This window comes from Thunnus maccoyii, chromosome 18 (genome assembly GCF_910596095.1).
Source record: "Thunnus maccoyii chromosome 18, fThuMac1.1, whole genome shotgun sequence".
NCBI classification, from domain to species: Eukaryota; Metazoa; Chordata; class Actinopteri; order Scombriformes; family Scombridae; genus Thunnus; species Thunnus maccoyii.
In genome coordinates this window covers 8,127,656-8,148,837 of record NC_056550.1, presented here as the reverse complement: position 1 = coordinate 8,148,837, position 21,182 = coordinate 8,127,656, and the positions used below count along the sequence as shown (strand labels likewise).

The window sequence follows — 21,182 nt, the reverse complement described above, 5'->3', positions numbered from 1 at the left end:
CACAGTATGTGCATACACACTTTCATACACACTTTCATACACACACAGAAACAGTTGAGTCAGGACTCATGGGGGAGGAAGCAAGACAGTGATATGATACCAAATTGATGACAAATGTACAGAGAACTTCCTCATGAACTGAGGTTTCACTGCAGTGTGAAGGCAGATCAACAAAACCTATGAAAAGTGTGAAGTTTAATGTGTGCAAGTGTGTGTGTGTGTGTGTGTGTGTCTGTGTGTGTGTGTGCATGTGTGACTGATTGGAGCAGACGAGATGACAGGGGAGAAAACCTGTACTGTCTGGAGACTGTTAGGAGAAGTGTGTCTGTCACATTGAACCCTGCCTCCCCTAAACTGCCTCGATGCCTCCACAAACACACAGATACATACACACTGCACATGTACGCACACACTCACACAAGTAAACAGACAGACGCATACGCACGTATTCACACAGTTCATGATTCTCTGGCACACACTGCACTGGGAGCCGCAATGTGCGCCATCATTCTGTCACTCCTCCGAATCTGAGCTACTTTCAGAATACTAAAAGCGTTTTTGGTCCTATATATGACGCCAAAGTCAAGCTGAGCAATCTGATGTGGCTGTTTTTCCTTCTGGGTTTTATAATGTTTTAAAGAAAACCCAGATGGGCTTTATGCCTTTTCTCCAAAGCTAACAAGGGTAACGACAAGGACACAGTTCATCATCTTCAGATTATGTTGAAACTGATTTTTCACAGAGAACTAGTTTGAAGCAAATTTCACCCGTTTGAAGCCAATTTATACAATGCCACATTTCTTCTGAAGATAATTTGCGTGATTTGGCGACTACTATATAAAGGAGCTTGTGCCACATTCTGTAGTTGATGTGATCACAACTGAGTGGAGTAAATCACAGTTAGTCGCAGTTGTTTTGATCAGTTATTCTGCACAACTGACCTCATGATTTGTGGGACAAAATTATTTATTTACATTTTTAAAATCTTTTCTGTTTGCACTTTTGGTAGAGTGGTTCGACATTTCTGAATTCAATACAACAATATTCCACTGTTACAGTATAAATTATTATATGCTGGTGAGGCTTCACAGTAAACTGTACTGCCTTTTGTATTTTTGAACTTTTGAAATGAACTTAACTCCACAACACATATATCTCAATACACCACTGAGAAAGTGAAAACCTCGAGGGCTTTGTTTTCCAAATGTTGCTACCAAATATTGGTATTTTTGTGATGTTTGAATGCAATTTGGATGATACTTTGGTATGTTTGTGACCGGCTACTTGGCAGCGCTGACTGCAGTTCTGCATTTACTCCATGACAAAATGAACGCCTACATGCTAACCAGTGGGTTGGGTCCCATTTAATTTGAACTATTTAGTTTGCACTTGTTTAAAACAGAAAGAATGGACCTTGAGACATGCACTAAGGCCATATCAACATCAGAAGTAAATATTACTATGATACAGATCAACTTTTGTTTTTCCTGAATCATTTGTTAGCTACTAGGAGCTGTGATTTATTCAATTTTGTAGTTCTAATGCTATCAGTCTATCTAACCATCAGTCACTAATCACAGATTCCATAATCAAACATACCAGAGGCTTCAATTTGAAGACTTTGTTGAGCCTTTGTAAATTTGCCCTAGGATCAGTAATTAGTTGAAATAATTGAGGTAATTGTTAAGTTCTTTTAGTTGGCCTACAACATTTCAGATCTTTGTGGAGCAGAGTGTAGGTTCAAGGTAAAAGCTGATGTTTTCTCATGCAAGAATTTCTCCACCTGCATATGATATGATAAGAGCACAACAGTGTCCCCTCTGCCAAACATGTAATAGATAGATGCAGCTGAAGTCTATGGACTCAAAACAGAGAGCAGCGAGTAGCTGAGATAAAAATATACTGCTTGCCTGTTTCAATTGGGATGTTAATGAGGATTTAAATTCAGTCTCTAGTTTCTCTGACCAACACAGATGAAGTCATTACAGCCAACATGATCAACAATGCTGGACACTGAGGGGTATTTACAACTAACAGCTGGGGTTGACAATCAATGATACAATTACAAGGGTGGGAGCAGGTTGCAGTCAGGCAAATGGCAACGCTGCTAATGTGAGATCTGTCTGAGGCAGGTGCCAAACAGGAAGGTTAGCCAGCGCGTGTTTGCAGATGCAGAAACATTACCTCCAGACAACAGACCACAAGCCCCAGTAAACAGGCGTGGAGCAAAACTAACTGGTGACCTTTGATCTTACACTTTGCGTTGGAACGTTAAACTAGAACCCTCAGTTAACCTTTTACCTGTCACCACAATGTGAAGTATGATGTAGTCCCACACTGAAGCTATTACTGAAAACCGGCATTTTGCTGCTGCAGTGCCGTTGTGCAAAACACTGGTATTTTATTTGCATAAACAAACTGGGTCTTTCCTGTCAACATTTTCCCTGCTGTCTCTATGTTTTTCTGCCCTTGCTGTTCTTCACAGCAAATAAATAAAAATGTTAAAGTAATATAAACACTGCATGAATTCGACTGATACTGAATTTTGCATGAACCTGATACCACTTCTAATTCTCTCATTCAAGGAATGTAGATATTCATGAGTACCAGGATATATTTAAGGTGTATTGTGTGAATCCATTCAAATGTTCTCAAAGTGTGCCCCCACATTAATTGCGTGTGTGTGTGCACATGTGCACACCATGGACAGGTGTACCTGTGTGAGGAGCAGCCTGAGGGCCTGTGCTGCTTCCTGGCTGAGCTCCTTCACCCCCCTCCTCTCCACCGCCTCCATCACCTGGAGTAGGTCAGTCTCCCACAGTACGGCCGTACTGTTGTGCTGCATGAGCTGCAGAGGACACAAACGCAGACACATGGATATATGTACACATGCGAACGCACAGATCTACTCATTACCTATTTGATCCAAGTACTTCTACCACTTGTAGTGTGGAACAAAATGTTTTTATCACCTACATTAACTTTTGATACTTTTTATATAAAATATTTATAACTGCTCAGAATCAGGCCCCATAAATTATACTTCATTTGAGTGGTGTGTGGTTGGTATATGTGTGTAACATCTCACAAGTGTGATGAGTTTGAGAATGGCAGGGTGCAGGAGGCAGCTCTCTCCTGAGTTGAACAGGCAGTGGAGGAGGAATCGAGTCCATGGCTGACAAACCACATACTTGGCTAACACGCACACACAAAAACACACAAAAACACACACCTCAATCCCAGAGGGAGTGAAATGACAAGTCAGGATGCCTAATTCAAATCAATTCAGTTTAATATCACTCTTTACCTGCAGGTACAATTACTGAAATTAGTTAATGTCTGAAAATGTGCCAAAACTACAATATCAATACATACAGCTAGAATTTTGTAATGAAATTTGTAAAAACAAAACATGCATACTACAGTGTTGAAGACAGTGACAATATAAAAGAATCATGAGTCACACATGCACACTAACACAAATACACACACATACAGTATATACTCTCACACATCCATCTACAAAGTCACATGTGCTCTCAAGCACACAGATATTCTTTTTTACTCTCTCTCTCTCAAACATATATACGTAAAAACCTCTCTCATGCATACACTTGTAAATGTTCTGTTTTTCTCTCTGTCATGCACACATTCACACTCATTCACAAACTGTCTCTCTGTTTGTTACCTGTAGCGGGACTCCTCCTCTGAAGGAAGCCCAGCAGGGAGCTTAGACAGTTGACTGAGGCTCTGAGCAACAGCTCGTGCTTCTGAGGAGAAAGAGACATGACATGTGAGAGAAGTCGAGTTTAGGAAAAACAAAGAAGAAAATAACATCTTGCATCTCTAAAATGTCATATCATTGCAAGTCATGGGAGCCGCAGGAATTTGACATGTGCCTATGTGCAGTGACTGACAGAGAAAGGACACAAACACAGCAACAGATGTACAGGAAAAAGACATGGACAACACACGCATTCACACCCAGACACATGCTCACCAATGGACAGAGATGCAGCCAGAAACAAAAGGGAGAACAAGGGAACACCGGAGAGAGCGACTGAGTGAGGGTTTAATAATAAATGTCTCTCCCACAGTGGCGGTGCTGGCAGTGAGCACTATGTAGTGTCCAAAAATACTGAAGTAGGCCAGACGGATATATAGACGACAGTGGAGAGTTACACCCTGATCCTGAGGCGGAGAGGAGGAGATAAAGAAGAAAAGAGTCAATAGCAAGAATGGGAGGGGATGAGAGAGTGAGGGAGGTAAAGTAGGTAGGGGTAAGGGAAGGGACAAATAAGGAAAGGGCAGATGGGGAGACGAAGATGAAAGGAGAGGTTAAAAGAAACAGTGAGGGACAGAAAGTGGGGAGAGGGGGGAATGAGAAAGAGGAGAGCAGAGTCAAGAAAAGAAGAGAGGAGAGGCACTGTTGAGCTGCAGTGTTTCCTCTTTCCACGAAACCAGAGCATCAAGAGGAAAAGAGAGCAAAACAGAGGAGAGGAGGGGAATAGGGAACTGTTACTCATATCAGCTGCTGAACAGCAGACTACAGAGCACTGAACCATAGAAGCTGAAGCTCAGCTCAGCACTATACAGTCTTCTTCCACAGAGAGGAAATGCCACTGGTGTGGAACCAGAGGCTGACACTGCAGCACAGGATAAAAAAGAAATACAACAGGCATGATACCTAATTATCCCAAAGTTTGCTTATTTTACTCAGTTTTTTTTTTTAGGTTGTCAAACTCAAAAATAGAAATCTTTTGCGAACATATACGTTTTTGAGGGACTGACTTTTAATCTCACTTTAAATCTGCAATGTATCTTATTTGATATATCATTAATATACAATATATTGGCCAGCGAACTGGGAGAGATGAGTTTCACATCATGTTTTTTTAAAATTATGAATCAAAACCAACATGTGCTCGTAGTATTATGCTTCATCAGCTGGAGATTTTTCCAGGTTTTGTACTGACCCAGTAAAATACATAGCAGGCTTCCACACGAACTCCCACAACACCTTGATACTTCTCTAGTTCAAACATCATTTTAATTACCTCTTACTGCTGGCAAGGATGACACTTAAGGACATCAGCACAACATATTTGTTTCTGTCTTGACTATAAAGGTTTAACGAGTTGCGACTGTGATACTGCGGCAGCACAGCTCATTTAGCTGTAACCCATGTCTGTCTGCATGACCTCTGAGAATCTGCTAATTCAAGAATTGCTTGCTCATCTAAACTGTTGTATACTGAAGATCCATTTCCAACCGTTTTCTAGTTGCTTATCCTCGTCAGTCAAAATAACCAGCACCAGTAGAAAAAAATATCAACACAAATACAATTTGCAGTTTTAGACGGCAATTTGTGAGGAAATCCTTCATCATGAATACGACTGCACGTGTCTAAAGAAAACATGTTTGTCACTGTCTTCCACTCTCACTGCTTCCACTTCAGTTTAAATATTTTCATGTCTCCGTACAGACCTTTTCTTTAATAAACCAAGTTCTAGTGTTCATTCTTCATCAGTATGTCTTGTATCACAATTTGCCCATGAAGTGCTTCTGTATTCAATTTGAACTCATGTCTGTTTAATGGACAATGAGTCTTGAGAAGTGAGCTGCATTCGAGATGTCTCTTACTGCCGTTTTATTGATACAATCAAAATAAATTACAACCACTCACACTGCAGCTACTCATAACCCCTGCAAGCTTTGTGATTCATTGATTCACAATACCTTAGCCTCAGTCTTACAGCAAAAATGCACTTTTAGTGTGCAGCTGTTCAGACATGGCCATTAACTGGTGGCGGTAAAGGTAGTGGCCAGTGTACCTGGTTGTGATAAAGCATATTATTTCTTTGCCTGTGTATTGTGATGCTCGAGCACTGCTTTGAAAAATAAACAATATAAAATTACCAGGTTGAAACAACAATAAAATCAAAGGCCGGTGTAAGTGTCAACATTATGTTGTCATTCAGTGCACAGTAGATGTCTGAAGAAAATCTTGGATTACTCATATTTTGGAGCATGTTGGTTTTAGCTCCGAGCTGGCTGCTGCTGAGGAGAAGTAGTGCTCCACCCATTTAACCTAAAATGATTGCTCAAGGGGCACGAGTGTGCCGCTTTTGTAATAAGCCACAAAAGTCAATACATCAGCGACATGTAATAAAGTTTTGGAGATATCTGTGATTGTACTGGCTATGTGTGGCATTCCATTATGCTAACTGCTAAATCAATTGAAATCTCATTTTCTACAGAACCTTGTTTGTGAAAGGCAGTTCAATGTCATTCTGTAAAGATTATAAAGATTATCTTTATGTTATCTCTGCTGCAGAATATAGGCTGGAATGAAAGTAAAGAAAGAGAAGGGATGGCATCATCATATCAGGATTTAAGCCCACTGCCGTGGAAGCACATGAATATGTATCTCTGTTTGAGGACAGATGCACACTCTGATAACTCTGATGCAATCTTTTTATCTTTAATTCTAAGAATCAACATTTTTGCACATATTTTTATTCATATTGCATTTATTAGGATCCTGAAGAAAGCAGGGATTCATAGACTTACAAATAAAAAAGACTGTATCGGAGTGAGTGTGGAGCTCTTTTCTCCTTCCTAGGATGTTTACCTGTGAGTCAGCTTGATCAGGTGTGCATTTTCTTTTAGTCATTATGTACCTCTATTCACTGAGCCATCATTAGAGGCAATGCTTTACTTTTAAATGTTTACTTTGATGATTGAAACGGACAAAAAAATGACAAGAAACACAGCTGCAGTCTTCCTATAACACTAGAAGAGGTAACTTGCTGACCATCACTTGTTGAAAAACAATAAATTTGGTAACTCTCCACCTTTCATTACAACACAGAATTCAGATGTTCTCTGTTATTTCTGCCTTCCACAAACAAGAAATGTGGGAAATGTAATGTTGTAATGGTATTCCCTGCAGCAGACTCACATTCATCTGTTGATGTAAAATCCATATAGTGCTTAAGAGAGAACACACACATATTACACATATACTCAATCCTCCCCAAGTGCTACAACCTGTAAAAGAAGTCCACTGAGAGCAGTTGAGAGGCATCGGGCCCCTCTGGAGCCAAGTGGGTACAAAGCGCCATCTTCGACCGCCAGGGGTCTCGGTCCGACCAAGCCAGGACCAGTGCTCACACACACCACTGTTGATGCCAGGTCAACATCAAGTAAAGCTTGCAGGAACCTCAGATAGCTGACTGGAAAGAGAAAGTGAAAGAGAGAGAGGGAGGAGAGGAGGATTGGTGAACGGCTGGAAAGGGAAGAGATGGCATGTTTAAATACAAAGGAGCAAGAGGACAACGAGAAGGCAAACAAATGTGGAGGGCCAAGCCACAGGAGAAACGGGTTCATGGTAGAACAGAAAGGAGTGAGTGAGAGCATACAGAACAGGAAGTTTGAAATAGATTGTAAAAGCAGGTAGCTGTGGGAATAGAAGCGCAGACGAGAGTGAGAGTAACAGTTGGAAGAAATTGAGGGCAATTTTTGAATTGATATGTGACAGAAACGGAGGGCAAGAAGTTAAAGATGTCAGTGCACGGTGTAGAGAGTGCGTGAGGCAGTGAGAGACAGGGTTAAAGGAAGGTCAGCAAGACTGAGAGACCAAAGTAGTGATGGAGATAAAGTGAGAGACATGGCCAAAATGACTGCAAAAACTGTGGGTTCCAAACTGAGAGCTGCCAGCCATTTGAACTGCACTTATGCCATGTACACCGTGATTAGAGCTCTCTGGGGGAGGGAGGACTCAATTAGTGGCGGTAGAAGAGACAGAGCACAGAGATGGGGAGAGAGGGATGGATAGATGGAAAAAGAAGGGTAGAATGAGAAGCATTAGGGAGATAAAAAAAAACTGGGAGACAGAAAGAGAGAAAGGAGGCAGAGTGAGTGAAGGAGTGAAGACAGAGAGAGAGACAGAGAGAGAGAGAGAGAGAGAGAGAGAGAGAGAGAGAGAGAGAGAGAGAGAGACAGAGGGGGGCAGAGGGAGGGCGCCAATACATCACAACGACCCTGACAGGCCACTTATCCAGCTGACACACAGAGACACCGGAGCAGCAGGGATGATCTGTCTCCAAGTGGTGCAGCGGGATGTGGACCACTTAATATAATGAAAGTGTGTGGAATGCAGGCCAGGGTTTGGTTACCTGCACTGAGGGTAAAAACTGACAGACACTTTACCTGTAAAGACTACAAGTAAACCATATGGAGGGGGACCTCATTAGTCTTTTCTGAGATTTGAACAGTATATGAACAGTTGCTGCATCGGTCAAGGATTTCTGAACTTGTCCAAATCAAAGCCAAACCCTACTGACATGGATCTAGTTTCTACACACCCTCTGGTTTGTCTGTAATTGAGCTGGACGGAGTAAAACAGAGTAGCACAAAATTAGAGCAACGTTGAAACTGAGAAGAGATTAAGAGGATGCACAGAACAAAAAGGGGGAAAAAAGGAAACACAAGATGTGTACAAATACATAAGATCCTGGAAAAGCACCTGAAAATCCCTTCAGTATTCTTAGGTTAGACACACGTGCTATAAGACTTACATTGCTGATAAACTGTTTTGGCATCTGCTGTCTGCAAGGGAAGAACTCTTTCAAAAAATAATTTTCAATTCAAACAATTCCAAGTTTGTTACCCAGCAAGAGATTGTCTGTGTTTCTTTTATGAACAAGGAGTTGCTGCAGAGCTGTGTCCAACCTCCAACTGATGCTCTTATGGACCTTAAATAACAGAGAAAGGGAGAGAGAGAGAGAACAAGGGAGAGAGGGGAGAATCACAAGAATAACACGATTTGGCCCGAAAGGCTCATTGCAAGTAAGAATGTATTATCCCTGCAGTGCAAGCAGAGAGCAGAGAAGAAAGAGCATTGTTCAATACCACAGCCTTACATTGATTTGTATCAAATGAATCCAATTGTTGTTTTGTATTCTGCGCCCACATCAGAATCTATGCAGTTTTTTTACTGTATATTCTGTGTCTTGCCCTTGACTGGGGGAAGCTATATCCTGAAGTTGCGATAAGAGCAAAGCTGGGCTGTTAGTGTGTACCTGAGCGGAGTGAACATGCTGCAACGTAATGAGGGAGGACAGGAGTAGATGGCTGCAGCATAACAGGGCTGAAGGGAGACCAGCTGACGAAGAGGGGGATGGAGTGGAGGAGGTGGAGGAGGGGGGGGAGGAGGAGGAGGAGGAGGAGGAGGAGGAGAGGACTTTCTGCAGCTGGTCCATTAGTCCACTGTTGGAGAGCAGCATGGAGACAGCTGGGGAGGAGAAGGCGCTATGTCATCACACTTTGATGGGTTCTGCACTTGTGTGTGTGTGTTACAACAAACACATCCACACAGACTTTCACTTTGTGCAGCACCTGTAAGGACTTTATAACTTGTTTGTAACTTAATAACTTGTTAAATTTAAAATGACACGCATTCAGGCACAATCACATGAACACAAACAGGCCAACATTCAAGTGCTCAAACCATAGACTGTATAAAAAATAATGGATGTGGCCATGGTGACGTCACCCATTGGTTTGAGGACTCGTGTTTTGAAGCCTCGAGTTTGGCATTCTGACTGTCGCCATCTTGTATTTTTGGAGCCAGAAGTGATGAGAAGTGAGCATATTTGGACGAGAGGATGTAGCTGATCCTAATGCTAGCTGCCATTAAACCATTAAAACCAAATGTACTTACCAGAAGGAGGGTCTTTCAGTACAACCAAATGCTACAAAGGACTTTTTAGGTGACCAAAATGTTATAATTAACTTTCATGAACTGAAAACACTGAAATAGCGATAGCAATGCTTATACTCTGTGAATCTGGGCACGTTTACATTACCTAACCAATGTTGTCGCTGTGGTAACAACTTAATCACAATGTAGCCACACCCTGAAGCATACCCTGCTTTATTGTCAAATCTAAATTAAATGGGAACATATTTTACTAAATGAATATCATGCTGTATTGAAGGAGACTAGAAACTAGTGATTGAGACCATAAATTCATTAGGAAACTGTTTACTGGGGTAATAAATCAAGTGAGAAGTGGCTTGACTTATGAATCAGATTGTTGCATCAGCAGAAATGAACAGAAAACAAGTGGAAATCATTTGCATAATATTGGGATTATATACAGTATGTAGGGAGCCATGCTGGTCAAGTACTACAAAGAGTATAATTACATATTGTCTAAAGCTATAATCTGCTCTTTACAGAGGAATGTGTTTCTATTCTTGTCCTCCTTAGCATCAGCTGAAATACCACCTAGCCTGAGGCTGAAGCAACTAGCATCTGTAAACTCGCTACTATTGATGAAGAAGCAGATGGTGAATGGAGGTAGTGTGCAGCAGAAGCAGAAATGCTATGGGCATAACTGGCTTTGCTCCCCAATGGTATCCATGCTCTCTATCCACTGGTCTCACCTCATTAACAACACACCAGCTCTTTGCTGACCTCTGCTGAGGTTCTTCTTTGAAGCTTGTCCAGGTAAATTATTTAGCTTGTGATAAAATCAATGCCAATAACCATGTCAAATCATTTATGTCTTTAGTAAGAAACAATGTAACACATCTTGATTAATCCTGTAAATTATTCCATCATATATCCTATTTATTCAGTGGAGCTATTTCATTTATTCTCATTTTGCCTTTGTGAGATTCAGAAATGATATTTTTTGTTTTCTCTAGAACAAAGATGTCTAATAAAACATTTAGGAACCCACATTAGATAGATTCCTATTCCATCTTATTTTTTAGTATCTGCACAAAAAATAACAAACTTCCATCTTTCTAGCAATGTGGCAGTGGACATGAGTGTGTATTACTGTGTATAAAACCTAGTGTGCTGACCATATTACTGTGTGGGTGTGTGTATGTTTGTGTGGTTTCGTCTGTGTGTTGCAGATATTTTCTAGATGCATCAAGGTGACAACACAACCCTGAGAGCCTGCGTGTGCTTTTGTGCACATGTCTGAGAAGCTCTCACGGTTGACAGCATAACGAGTGTGTACAAGTGTCTAAGAGAATGCTCAGGACTGAGCTAGTCTGTGTACTATTATGTTAAGATGTACAGCAGGTGTCAGCTTTTATGCTTATTATTTCTTCTGGGTCTCAATACAACATGCTTGTAACTTGTCAAAACAGGGCAGAGGGAGAGAGAGCAATAGAAATGTACTGAAAGGAGGAGGCAGAGAGTGTGTAAAAGATGCAACGTAGGGACATGGACAGACTAAGAAAACTCGTGAGGAGATAGAGAGAGAGTAACAGAGCAAGAAAGTGTGTCTAACCTCTGTCAGTGCAGTGTGCAGGGGACAGGCTCAGGCAGCAGTACAGGTAGCTGAGGGCACGCAGCAGACTCTCTGTGTTGGTAGGCTTCAACCTTCCTGTTATATTATTCACTGACACACACACAGACACACAGACACACATTCAAGTCTGACAGCACTTCTCTTTCTAACGTTTTATCTGCAGTGCTCTCATTTGATTTCATTATTCGGGGGAGACATTAAGACACAATGTGACAGACAGATAAAATGTAAAACGCTTCACCATTTACTGCCTGTCACGTCATGTCTCCCAGTGGTCGGTAAAGACTGAATTAATCTGATCTGCCGGTGAAAATGGCAAGAATGAACAGCTGGGAAATATAACTCACAACACAGAATGAGGTTCCACTAATGCAGTAAAAAGACCAAAACCTAACTGGTGAGTCACAGAGGGATGAAGGGTGTTGACATCAAGGCAAAGAGTAAAATTTCTTTTTTTATCATAATAGGCTTAGAGTTTTAATTTGTCAGACATGTCTGGTAAATGTCTGAACAGCATTTTCATCATCGGATCAGCAGCGAGTGCTTCTATAGGTCGATGATGGTGATATCAAATAAAACATGAGCAAGGCTTAGGAGGGAATACAGGTGAATGTGGATGGAGGTGAGATAAAGTCAGCAGCACAGCAGATTATGTGTGAATAGAAAGATGTCAAGATATTATCGAGTACAGTTACTGCATGATTATGTGTCTGCAATGTAGCATGTTAGTGCCTGTGTGAGTGAGGAACATACTGATGAATGTTTAAGCAGTTTGTATGCATTATTGCGAAGAAATGAACGTGTTTTTGTCTGTAATGTATCAAGTGTTGTATTAATTAATTGTCTCTAATGAAGGGTGCGTGTTTGATTATGCAGAATAATGTAAAGCATGTACAGGAACTGTGTGTCTGTGTGTGTGTATGATAACAGATGAGGGCTTTGAGGAGGGGAGTTACGCTCAGTATGACCTGTCAGCAGCACCTTTTCACCTCACCGTGGTAGAGCAGCGTGAAGTGCATCCCGTCCATCTTGCTGTAGGAGGAAGAAGAAGGCGGGTCACTGGCCTGCATCACACAAAGCAGCTTGAGCACCAGAGGGAGTGAGTTCACTGCAACAAAGAGAGAAAGAAAGAAGGCACGATGAGACAAACAGATATATATATATATAAAACTATGGACATCTTGAAAGTGCTGTGAGGGAAAGAGATAAATTTAAATAAGAGATAGAGGAGGGAGTGGTGCGGGTAAGAGACTGACTGACACTCATCCTGAATTAGCATTTCACCTCATCTCATTATTTAGTCTGAAACTCAAAGTCCCCAAAGTAGTTTCAACAAAGCCAAAATACAGGACATTGTTCAAACTGACACTGTTCAAACAGCAATAAGGAATTTCTAAAAACAAGTGACAGTATCTTGCAGTGACTTGTGGGGCTGGAGCACACAGTGATCATCGAGAAGAAACTATCATGCACATGTTAAATAACAGTACGCTGGGTCTGGATCCGGGGGGGGGGGGGGGGGGTTAAGGGTGAAACAGACAGAGAGAAAAAGGAGAGAGGGAGTGTGAAGAGAGAGATGAAAGGAGAGAAAGTACTCAAACAGGAAAGAGACTGGAGGAAGATCAGGCAGAGCAGTCATCTACATATCCTTTCACTGCTGTAGTGCATAACATTAAAATAACTCCCCTCGGGATGCCTCAGCATTAGGGGCTAATATAAAGTATATATTAATGCAAATTACAGTGGGCTGAACTGGAACACGTGGAGGGATAACAGTCTGTAATCCCTACAGGCCCAGGGATGAGCAGAGCTTGCAGAGGCTAACCACAGCAACAGTTTTTGAATCCTCAGCTGGCACACTGGTGTTGTACCCTTCAGCTGTGCTCATTAACCTGGTCAAAGTTACAGATATAATAATATCATCTGCCAGACACCTCTGCCAAAAGCACATTATAGCACCAGATATGTATGCACGTGATGCACAGCATGTCTGGGAATTGAACCTATGAAACCTGGAAGTGCTCATGCTCAACCTGATTTGGACAGGACTGCATCTGATTTCACAAGAATTAAACCAACATTAAAATACCAATCAAACCAATACTGAAAATACTTAATCTCAGCATTTAGAGGATCTTCACATATGGATTAATCTTTTAAACTTTATATTTTCTGTCTTGGTTTCACCCTCATCTCCCTTTAAGCTTTTCAATTAACATTTAGGAACTGCTACTTATTCTAGATTAATTAGCTCTCAGTGAACTTGTATCGTGATGACATCACATTGTAATATTGTTTTACTTAATTGTCTAAACTGTTGTCAAATTAATGACTCAAAGAAGACTAATTCATTGGATCATTTTCTACGAGAAGAGATGTTTAGGGCTTTTCTTAGTTTATGCTATCTGAATACTGAAATTTAGTTTGAGTTTGGAGTTTTCTTCACCCCAGTGTCTGTTGAAATTAAATCATACAGGATCATACACAATCATATAGTCATCTAGACCAACTGGTATCTCATTTCCCATCTTCTATACTGACAAAAGATGCTGGAAAGATTCCTTTTAACAGAGGATTAATGATTCTTCACTTCAAACATTAATCAGAAGGGACAGTCAGTGTTCTGGGAATTGTTTTAGCATTTCAATCCAATTTAAAAACATCTGATCACTTTCTACATATAAACTAACCATAATGCAAAACTATCATACTGGTAATAGTATTTCAGGTTTGATTTAGAAGCATTTTGCTTTTGATATAAAAAAAAAAACAGTTGTAGAGACTGAACAACTATTCATTACTGTATAAGTAAAGAATTCCACTTTCTCTTCATGTGACCGTGATCAATCCACATTTAAGGTCTTCATCAGGAGTGCAATGTGAACTGTTAGAACCATTAGAGAGAAAATGCTGCCAGAGAGAACAGTCCAACAAACATAAATCCACACAGGTATTCTTACAAATGATCCAGTATGTGTGAATAATTAAACTGAGTGCTTTCCATTATGTTGCATAAGCACTTCCTGCCAAATAGACCAATTAATCCATGCAAAGTGCTTTATAGATGTTTTACTGTGTATACTGATTGTTATTTTCATATCATTATTTAAATTTCCAACATAATTTGTTGATCTACTTAAATCAAGTTTGCGGAGTTTCTTAAAGTCACGGAGGATTTTAAAGAATTCACAGACACACACACTAACACACATTTCAATGAATGAATTACCAATATCTGAAAGTTTTAGGCTACATGCATACTTTTGGTATACCATCAAAACAAGATTTGCAAGTTTCACTGACAATTTTTTTTTAAATGTTTGTACCAATTTCTCTCAATTTGAAATGCATCCCACATACATTGTGCTCATCGTCACAGCATATTGCTCAGACATGTGATACTTCTCAACTGCCAACGATGCACAGAAATACCACTACCACAAACCAAACTGTAAAAAACTGTCAAGCAATAAAACCTGGTACTGAATGTTGAACTAGATTTAGTCTTTTTATTAAGTTTATTCAAGATTTCATTTAATCAACAGTTTGTGTTAAGACAACATGGAAGATAAAAATGGAATTGACTGAAACTTAGATGTCACATTTTTGAACAATGAGCCTCATGCATTTCTGGTCTCCAAAGTAATCTGGTGAATTGATGTGTACAGTTTGTTCTTGTATTGTCTTGGTCTCATCAAATGTGTGATTTATACTGTGTAGTGGAAGGTCTGTGGAGAGACATTCAATAAAAAAATACTTTTTTTTAATCAAATCTAAGAACTTTTTTAGTCAATATGAAAAAAATGGGCATCTGAGACCAGATAGCCCAGGTATTGCTGTTGCTGCTGGCTGTATATAAAGCTGAGATTTAATTAAGTAACTCCTTTAGTGTTTGCTGTGCGCAGAAAAAAAAAAGGACTGTCAGGCTTTGTTCTATTACATCTCACCTTGTGTGTATGTGTCTATTCTGTGTATGAGCTTGTATTGAACAGGAAAGAGACAATTTTATCAAAAGCCTTCATTTGCTACACAAAGTTTTAATATGCATGACTGAAGGCACCCAGTCAGAAAACAAAACAATGTCTACTGCATCATAAAAAGTGAAGGCAAGACAGTAAACAGAAACAGACTCTGTTTGTATCTGCATTTTTTCCCTGCTTGTATTGTTGATTGTATTTTCAATGCTTGTATTCGTAACATTTGTGCTTTTCAACTATTTGCCTGCCCAGGGACTACAGATGAAAATGAGCCTTTCTGGCTAACTCTGGCATATTTTCAGAAATGTTATTAATATGCACTATCCCTTTCAAAGTAAAAAAAACATTTGCCTCAGTCTTTCTAAACTGTTTCTATGCTTTAATGAGATATAACTGACCATCATGTCAAATGGTTATATGGTGTGTATGTTTTTGTGAGTTTAAGGGGCTCAGCAGGACATACGACTCACAGTCAACTTTGCCGTGCCCAATGTGCCAAATGCACTTTTGGTAATTTCATGGTCGTGCTTGCCAGATGCACCTGTAGCACACTTGGCTACAAGGTGGGATCAGAAAGAATACATTATTATACATTATAGGTGGCCGTGTTACTGTGCAACTGACAATTTGGAGAGTTTTCCTCAGAGAAATTTATTGTTATCTGGGATGTGCAGAGTTTCAAATATAAAGAGTAGATAAGAGTCTCTTTTTGAAGTTGAATGTAATGTAATCTTACAAGTAATGATCCACAAATACAGTTTTAAAATAACACGCTTTTATTTCCAGGAACACCACTATAAAATTCAACCAAAACAATTTATCACAGCTACACATCTACCTGTGTTGTAATTTAAATATATAACTAATTGAATGAAATGGTTTGTGTGATTTTAGAGAATTTTATATGAGTGTGCCTTCACAAAATAGTGATCAAAATATTATGAAATACTAGTGCGCTGAGCTTTCGACCTGCTCTGAGCTGGCAGGCAGCGAACCACTGAGGACACACTCATTCTCGGTACCAAGCTAGCAGTACACCGCTGGATAAGCATCGCCACACCCTCTAACACTTACCCTGTGAGGTGTGTCCCTGTCCATGACCCATGTTCTCCACGCTGAGCCTCTGTAGTGCCTGGAGCAGGGCTGTCCTAAGATCGGTACACAAATCTGCCTCATAGTCTCTTTGACCACGCAAGAACACTTCCAGCACCTCCAGTGCTCGTTCTGCCAGGGAAGTCTCCCTGGTGCAAACCATGTCCTACAGTCATACAGACAGACAGTCAAACAGAAAGACAGACACAAGTTTTAATACAGATTCATTTAGAATATCTTTTGTGAAACTGACACTTCCCGTATTGTCCTAATGCCAAAGCCAAACAGGTACTCAATGCAGGTCAAAGAGTAACTTAACATCCCCTGAAATTCTTGTTTTTGCTGGCCTTCAGTGGTTTAACTTCACACCTTGCTGCAGTGATGTACAGGTGTACTCCAGGGCCTAATGACATCACTGTTGGGTGTGGTTACAGATTCAATCGTGCCCATTCTGCCCACAGCCAATAGCACGTCTGTTCATAGGTGAAACAGAGTCTTTCAACCAGAGAGGGCAGTGAAACACTGCGTAGTGCTAAGTCTCATTTCTGTTTCAGGCTTAACAAATGGTTCTACGTGGGTGTTAAACAATGCAGCACAACTTCTTAAATCCAAGTTCCTGTTTGTGGTCTCTGCTTCTCACCAGGAGCGTCAGTATGACAGTTGGATATTTCTCTAACAGAGTCAGTAGCTCCATGATTTCTGCATCTGGCTTCTGTTCATGCATCTCTTCACAGCTTTCTCTCTTCTCTCTCTTATCCTGTTGTCCTGCCTGTGCCCAGGGATGAAATACAACCATTTTTTTGTCATTTAAAATTTTAATTGTCCATACTAATTTTAATTTGTGAAAGTTCAAAGTAGAATTAATCAGTGAAACGAATACAAATGTGTTTAGTCAAATCAGCACAATTATTCATCAACTAATTCATGTAAATCTGCGACAGAAATTAAACAATTGTCCTCTCACCATAGTCAGCTCTGCATCTGTGTCCTGCGCTTGCTTTGTCAACCAAAGTTCCAAGACCAGGGGCCCGCATTTCTCTGCTAGCTCCTTATAGCGGCAGATGAAGTGGAGGAGTGCAGGATGGTGAATGTAGAGTGAAGAGAAGCTTTGGCACGAGGAGAGTGCCTTGCTGATGCAGTTCAAAGAAGCCTTGAGTAGGTTGAAAAAAAGATTGAAAAAGCCAAAGTGCTTTCTTTGAGACGAGAATATAGACACAAGTTAAAAAGCTTGCAGTTAGAAAGAAAATTCCCTCACAACACAAACGTGAGACTGGTTATAAACCCCACTGAGGCAAAGCCCTCAGTCACAGCAGGGAGTCTCCTGTAATCTATTGCTTATTTTTATTCACAGTCAACACAAGATGTATACTACTAAGTACTTGCAGGGAAGTTTTGCTACGTGGTGTTCTTTGAACTACAGAAAAGTACATTCATTTGAGAAAATTTTATTTGTTCTGTGTAGCTTTAGAAAAAAAAACTGAGCTATAATTAATATTCTTTGCTACTGCTGCACATCTACAGCACAGCATAGATTTTCCATCAAAAAAATGAATATGAGCTGTCAGGCTTTGATTCTGAGTGTTCTGTGGCCTCCACATTGACAGTTTCCACTTTTAACCGCACAGAGCTCTAGCCTCAGTACATGCTCAGATTCTCTTCCTTTGTGCACAGGAAAAACATCTTATTTAACACCTTCATCTCGACCAAATCTTGACCCCTTGTGCTGCTGTGCTTTCAAAGAATATGACTTGAGGATTTTCTTTTTTACTTTCATTGTTAGGTTGACTCCTTGAGCAGAAAATAAAAATAAAATATTTAAAACTGAGCCAGACTACTTGCTTCAGCTGTCAATGTGTTTTTCAGTAAGATTTACAAAGGGATAAAAGTTAAAAAACAGTCAAAACTACTGAAACTCTATTTAAATAAATTTGAATCTTGGAGCATCATGGGGCCAATCTACAAAATAGTCATGTTCTACAAGCTATAGAGGTTTACTGAACAGCATAAAACACAGTTTTAACCTTGAAACTGAAACTTGATGCTGTGAATCTAATAAACTACTTTTGTAAGATATAGAGTGTGTTGTATTTTCTGTTCTGTAAACTGATCAGAATTACCCCACTGAGGCTGGTGCTCTTGTCCTGTGTCATTGCCAGCAGGTAGAGGGCAGACCGGAGCACAGAGTGAGGTAGGGTACAGTTGCCCTGCTCCTGCACTGTATGCAACAGGCAAACAACGCTGGAGAACACTGTCTGGTCTGGGAGGAGCCTGGCTCACACACAAACACACACAATTATGACATTTATATGACTGTATGCAAACACACAGACACACATATACTTGAATGTCAAACTCACCCGGGACAGACACATTCATTGTGAGGGTGATAAAACGGACACAAACACAAACAAAGTGCTCCAGGGGCATATTGATGTCACGAGCTTTCTATCTCTCTTTCCCTCACTAAAATACACATGCACAGGCACACTCAGTCAGAGTGTATGCCAACGCACAGACACGCACACAGATCCTATCACTGAGTACACATACGCTACACACTCAGCCCTCCTACGCTATGTAAATCTCTAGCCACAGCTCCCATTAATCTTGATGAGACCACACAGTGGCAGGGAGAGGCTTTCATCCCCTTCCCCGGGGGGTAATACATAGCCGAGGTTCCACAGAAGGACAGATTAAACTTTCCAAAGAAGCCAACGTTTCTCTGAGGTCATAAAATATGTACTTAAGAACACCCTCGATGGGCCACTGCAGCACCACTAGAGCAAGGAGAGAGCTACAGATACATGTAAAACCTACTGGTTTCTTCTTAGAGCCGGGTAATATATTGATATAACTCTGATACTCTGTGACATGGTACAAGATGTTTTCTGGGATTTTGGTTGTTTCAATTACTATGATATATCTCAAATGTTCTGCTCTCAGGGGCTGAATATAGTAAAGTGGTGCTTTGTGAAGAATCACTCTCAAGTTATCAAACTTCAGCTGGGTAAAATCAACCATAAAAGTCTCTGTCTGGTCATAATATCCACATGAATAATCAAACTTTCTCAAAATGGCTTTTAAGTATTAAATATTCTGGAAGCAGCCATACAGTAGACATCTCTAAACTTTTCCAAGTTGTCAGTAGAGTTGTAATATTTGATACTGCACACTATCAAGCCATACCTATAAGTTTATACACAAACAAAACTGGAGCAAAGACTGCAGTGGGGCAGCCAGGTCTGGTGTTTAAATTGTTAAACACAGGTAATATAACACTACTAAGAGCCACCAAGCCAGGGAATAACCGTCTTGCTCAAAGACACTTTAGCAGGGCAAAAGGATGCTACTCTGGGAGAACAAAGTCAGTACTTCTGGATCAAACTATGCTCTTACAAAGCCATTCTGCAGTACCAGGGATAAGAACTTTGAATTTGTGTCGGCAAAATGTTGTTTAGTGATGCTGAATCATCACTTAATTTTAACTTGAACAAAGACATCCCTTTTAATAAGCGAAACTTGTGCAAAACCAAACGCTGTTCCCTTTTCTCAACTATTTGATATGTGTGATGCAACAGTGTCAGCTATGATTTCCTGGGCAATTTGCACACCAAGATGACGAAATGTCTGTATGTGTGAATAAAGTAAGTGAAGGTGTTTATTATTGTTTCTGTTGCTTGGCACTCTTCTACACAGCCAGGTGTCGTCCACTGGCAAGAAAGTAAATAGCTCAGGGTGCTATAAAACAAACTGTGAGTATGTGTGTATTTGTTCCTGCCTGTATATTACCTTTTATTATGCAATGGTCCTCCATTTATATTCAGTACTGTATTACCTGTCTCCTTGCTGCAGGGCGAGGTGTAGCATTATGACCAGACAGTACTGAGTGGCCCTTGGTCCTTTATAGTCGCACAGCTGGAGCCCAGGGGCCTCAGCCAGCAGACAGGGCCAGTCTGACAGACGACAACACAGAGAGGGAAGGTTGTACAGCAGAAGATTCTCCACATCCTCAGCATCTGGGTGATGAAGAGGGAAATAAAACAGAAACAACAGAGAAAATGGTTTAATAATCAATGCTAGGAACAGAAACAGGAGAGAAAGAGAGAGAGAGAGAGAAGAGAGGAGAGAGGATATGTATGAAGGAGGGAGATGGATGGAATAAAGTAAAAAGCAGCAGAAGAAACCCCGAGGCCTCATTTACAAAGGAGCATTACTCACTAATTTTGTGTTTATGATTAAAGCCAAGCCAAAGCTATGGTTTATGAAAAATTTATCTGGAGGAAAAAATGAGTTGGGTTACACTGATTTCACACTTTTTCCAATTATCTATGTTGTAGCCAAAGAAAAACAATTAACCAATATATGGATGTCATGGATGCTTAAATTACTTTTTATAACATTCTTTGAAAAAAGCCATATTATGTAATCTAAGAAAATCAAAGAACATTTTTTAATAAATGATTTCCCTGAAGAATAGGAAGACGAGATGGAGACAGAATGTGGAATAACAGATGCAGTATGTAAGAAAACAGAAGGAAAGTAACACTGCAATGAGAGACGGATGGAGACGAGAGGCAGGAGAGTCAGTATGAGGGTGCCGAGGAAGGTTTCCTCTGACTGAAAGAATGGTTCAGGGGGCAAAAAAGATACGGTATATATACATAAATAGAGTACTGCCTAAAATGGGAAGAGAGAAAAAAAGAGAGACAAAGGGGAGGTGAGATATGAAGCAAAGCAGGGAATTCAGTAAAAATCTGAAACGACAAAAAGAGTA

At 40.3% G+C, this 21,182-nt stretch overlaps 1 protein-coding gene across 5 annotated transcripts in view; it reads right to left on the bottom strand.

Annotated features, from left to right (window-relative positions):
• The window catches only part of LOC121883972 (meiosis inhibitor protein 1), a 61,089-nt gene that overhangs the window by 4,205 nt on the left and 35,702 nt on the right, over positions 1-21,182 (bottom strand). For 3 of the 5 annotated variants that reach the window (XM_042392426.1, XM_042392425.1, XM_042392427.1), the window contains 13 exons: positions 20,244-20,424; positions 18,526-18,676; positions 17,373-17,558; positions 17,049-17,177; positions 16,391-16,574; positions 12,334-12,447; positions 11,319-11,429; positions 9,087-9,298; positions 8,675-8,759; positions 7,054-7,238; positions 3,689-3,770; positions 3,089-3,195; positions 2,717-2,848 (listed from right to left, as the gene is read on the bottom strand). In XM_042392426.1, coding sequence (XP_042248360.1) covers positions 2,717-2,848; positions 3,089-3,195; positions 3,689-3,770; positions 7,054-7,238; positions 8,675-8,759; positions 9,087-9,298; positions 11,319-11,429; positions 12,334-12,447; positions 16,391-16,574; positions 17,049-17,177; positions 17,373-17,558; positions 18,526-18,676; positions 20,244-20,424 — 1,859 coding nt within the window. Of the gene's footprint in view, positions 1-2,716; positions 2,849-3,088; positions 3,196-3,688; positions 3,771-7,053; positions 7,239-8,674; positions 8,760-9,086; positions 9,299-11,318; positions 11,430-12,333; positions 12,448-16,390; positions 16,575-17,048; positions 17,178-17,372; positions 17,559-18,525; positions 18,677-20,243; positions 20,425-21,182 lie in introns of those variants that run through there. The other 2 variants (XM_042392428.1, XM_042392429.1) reach the window with 2 other exon arrangements.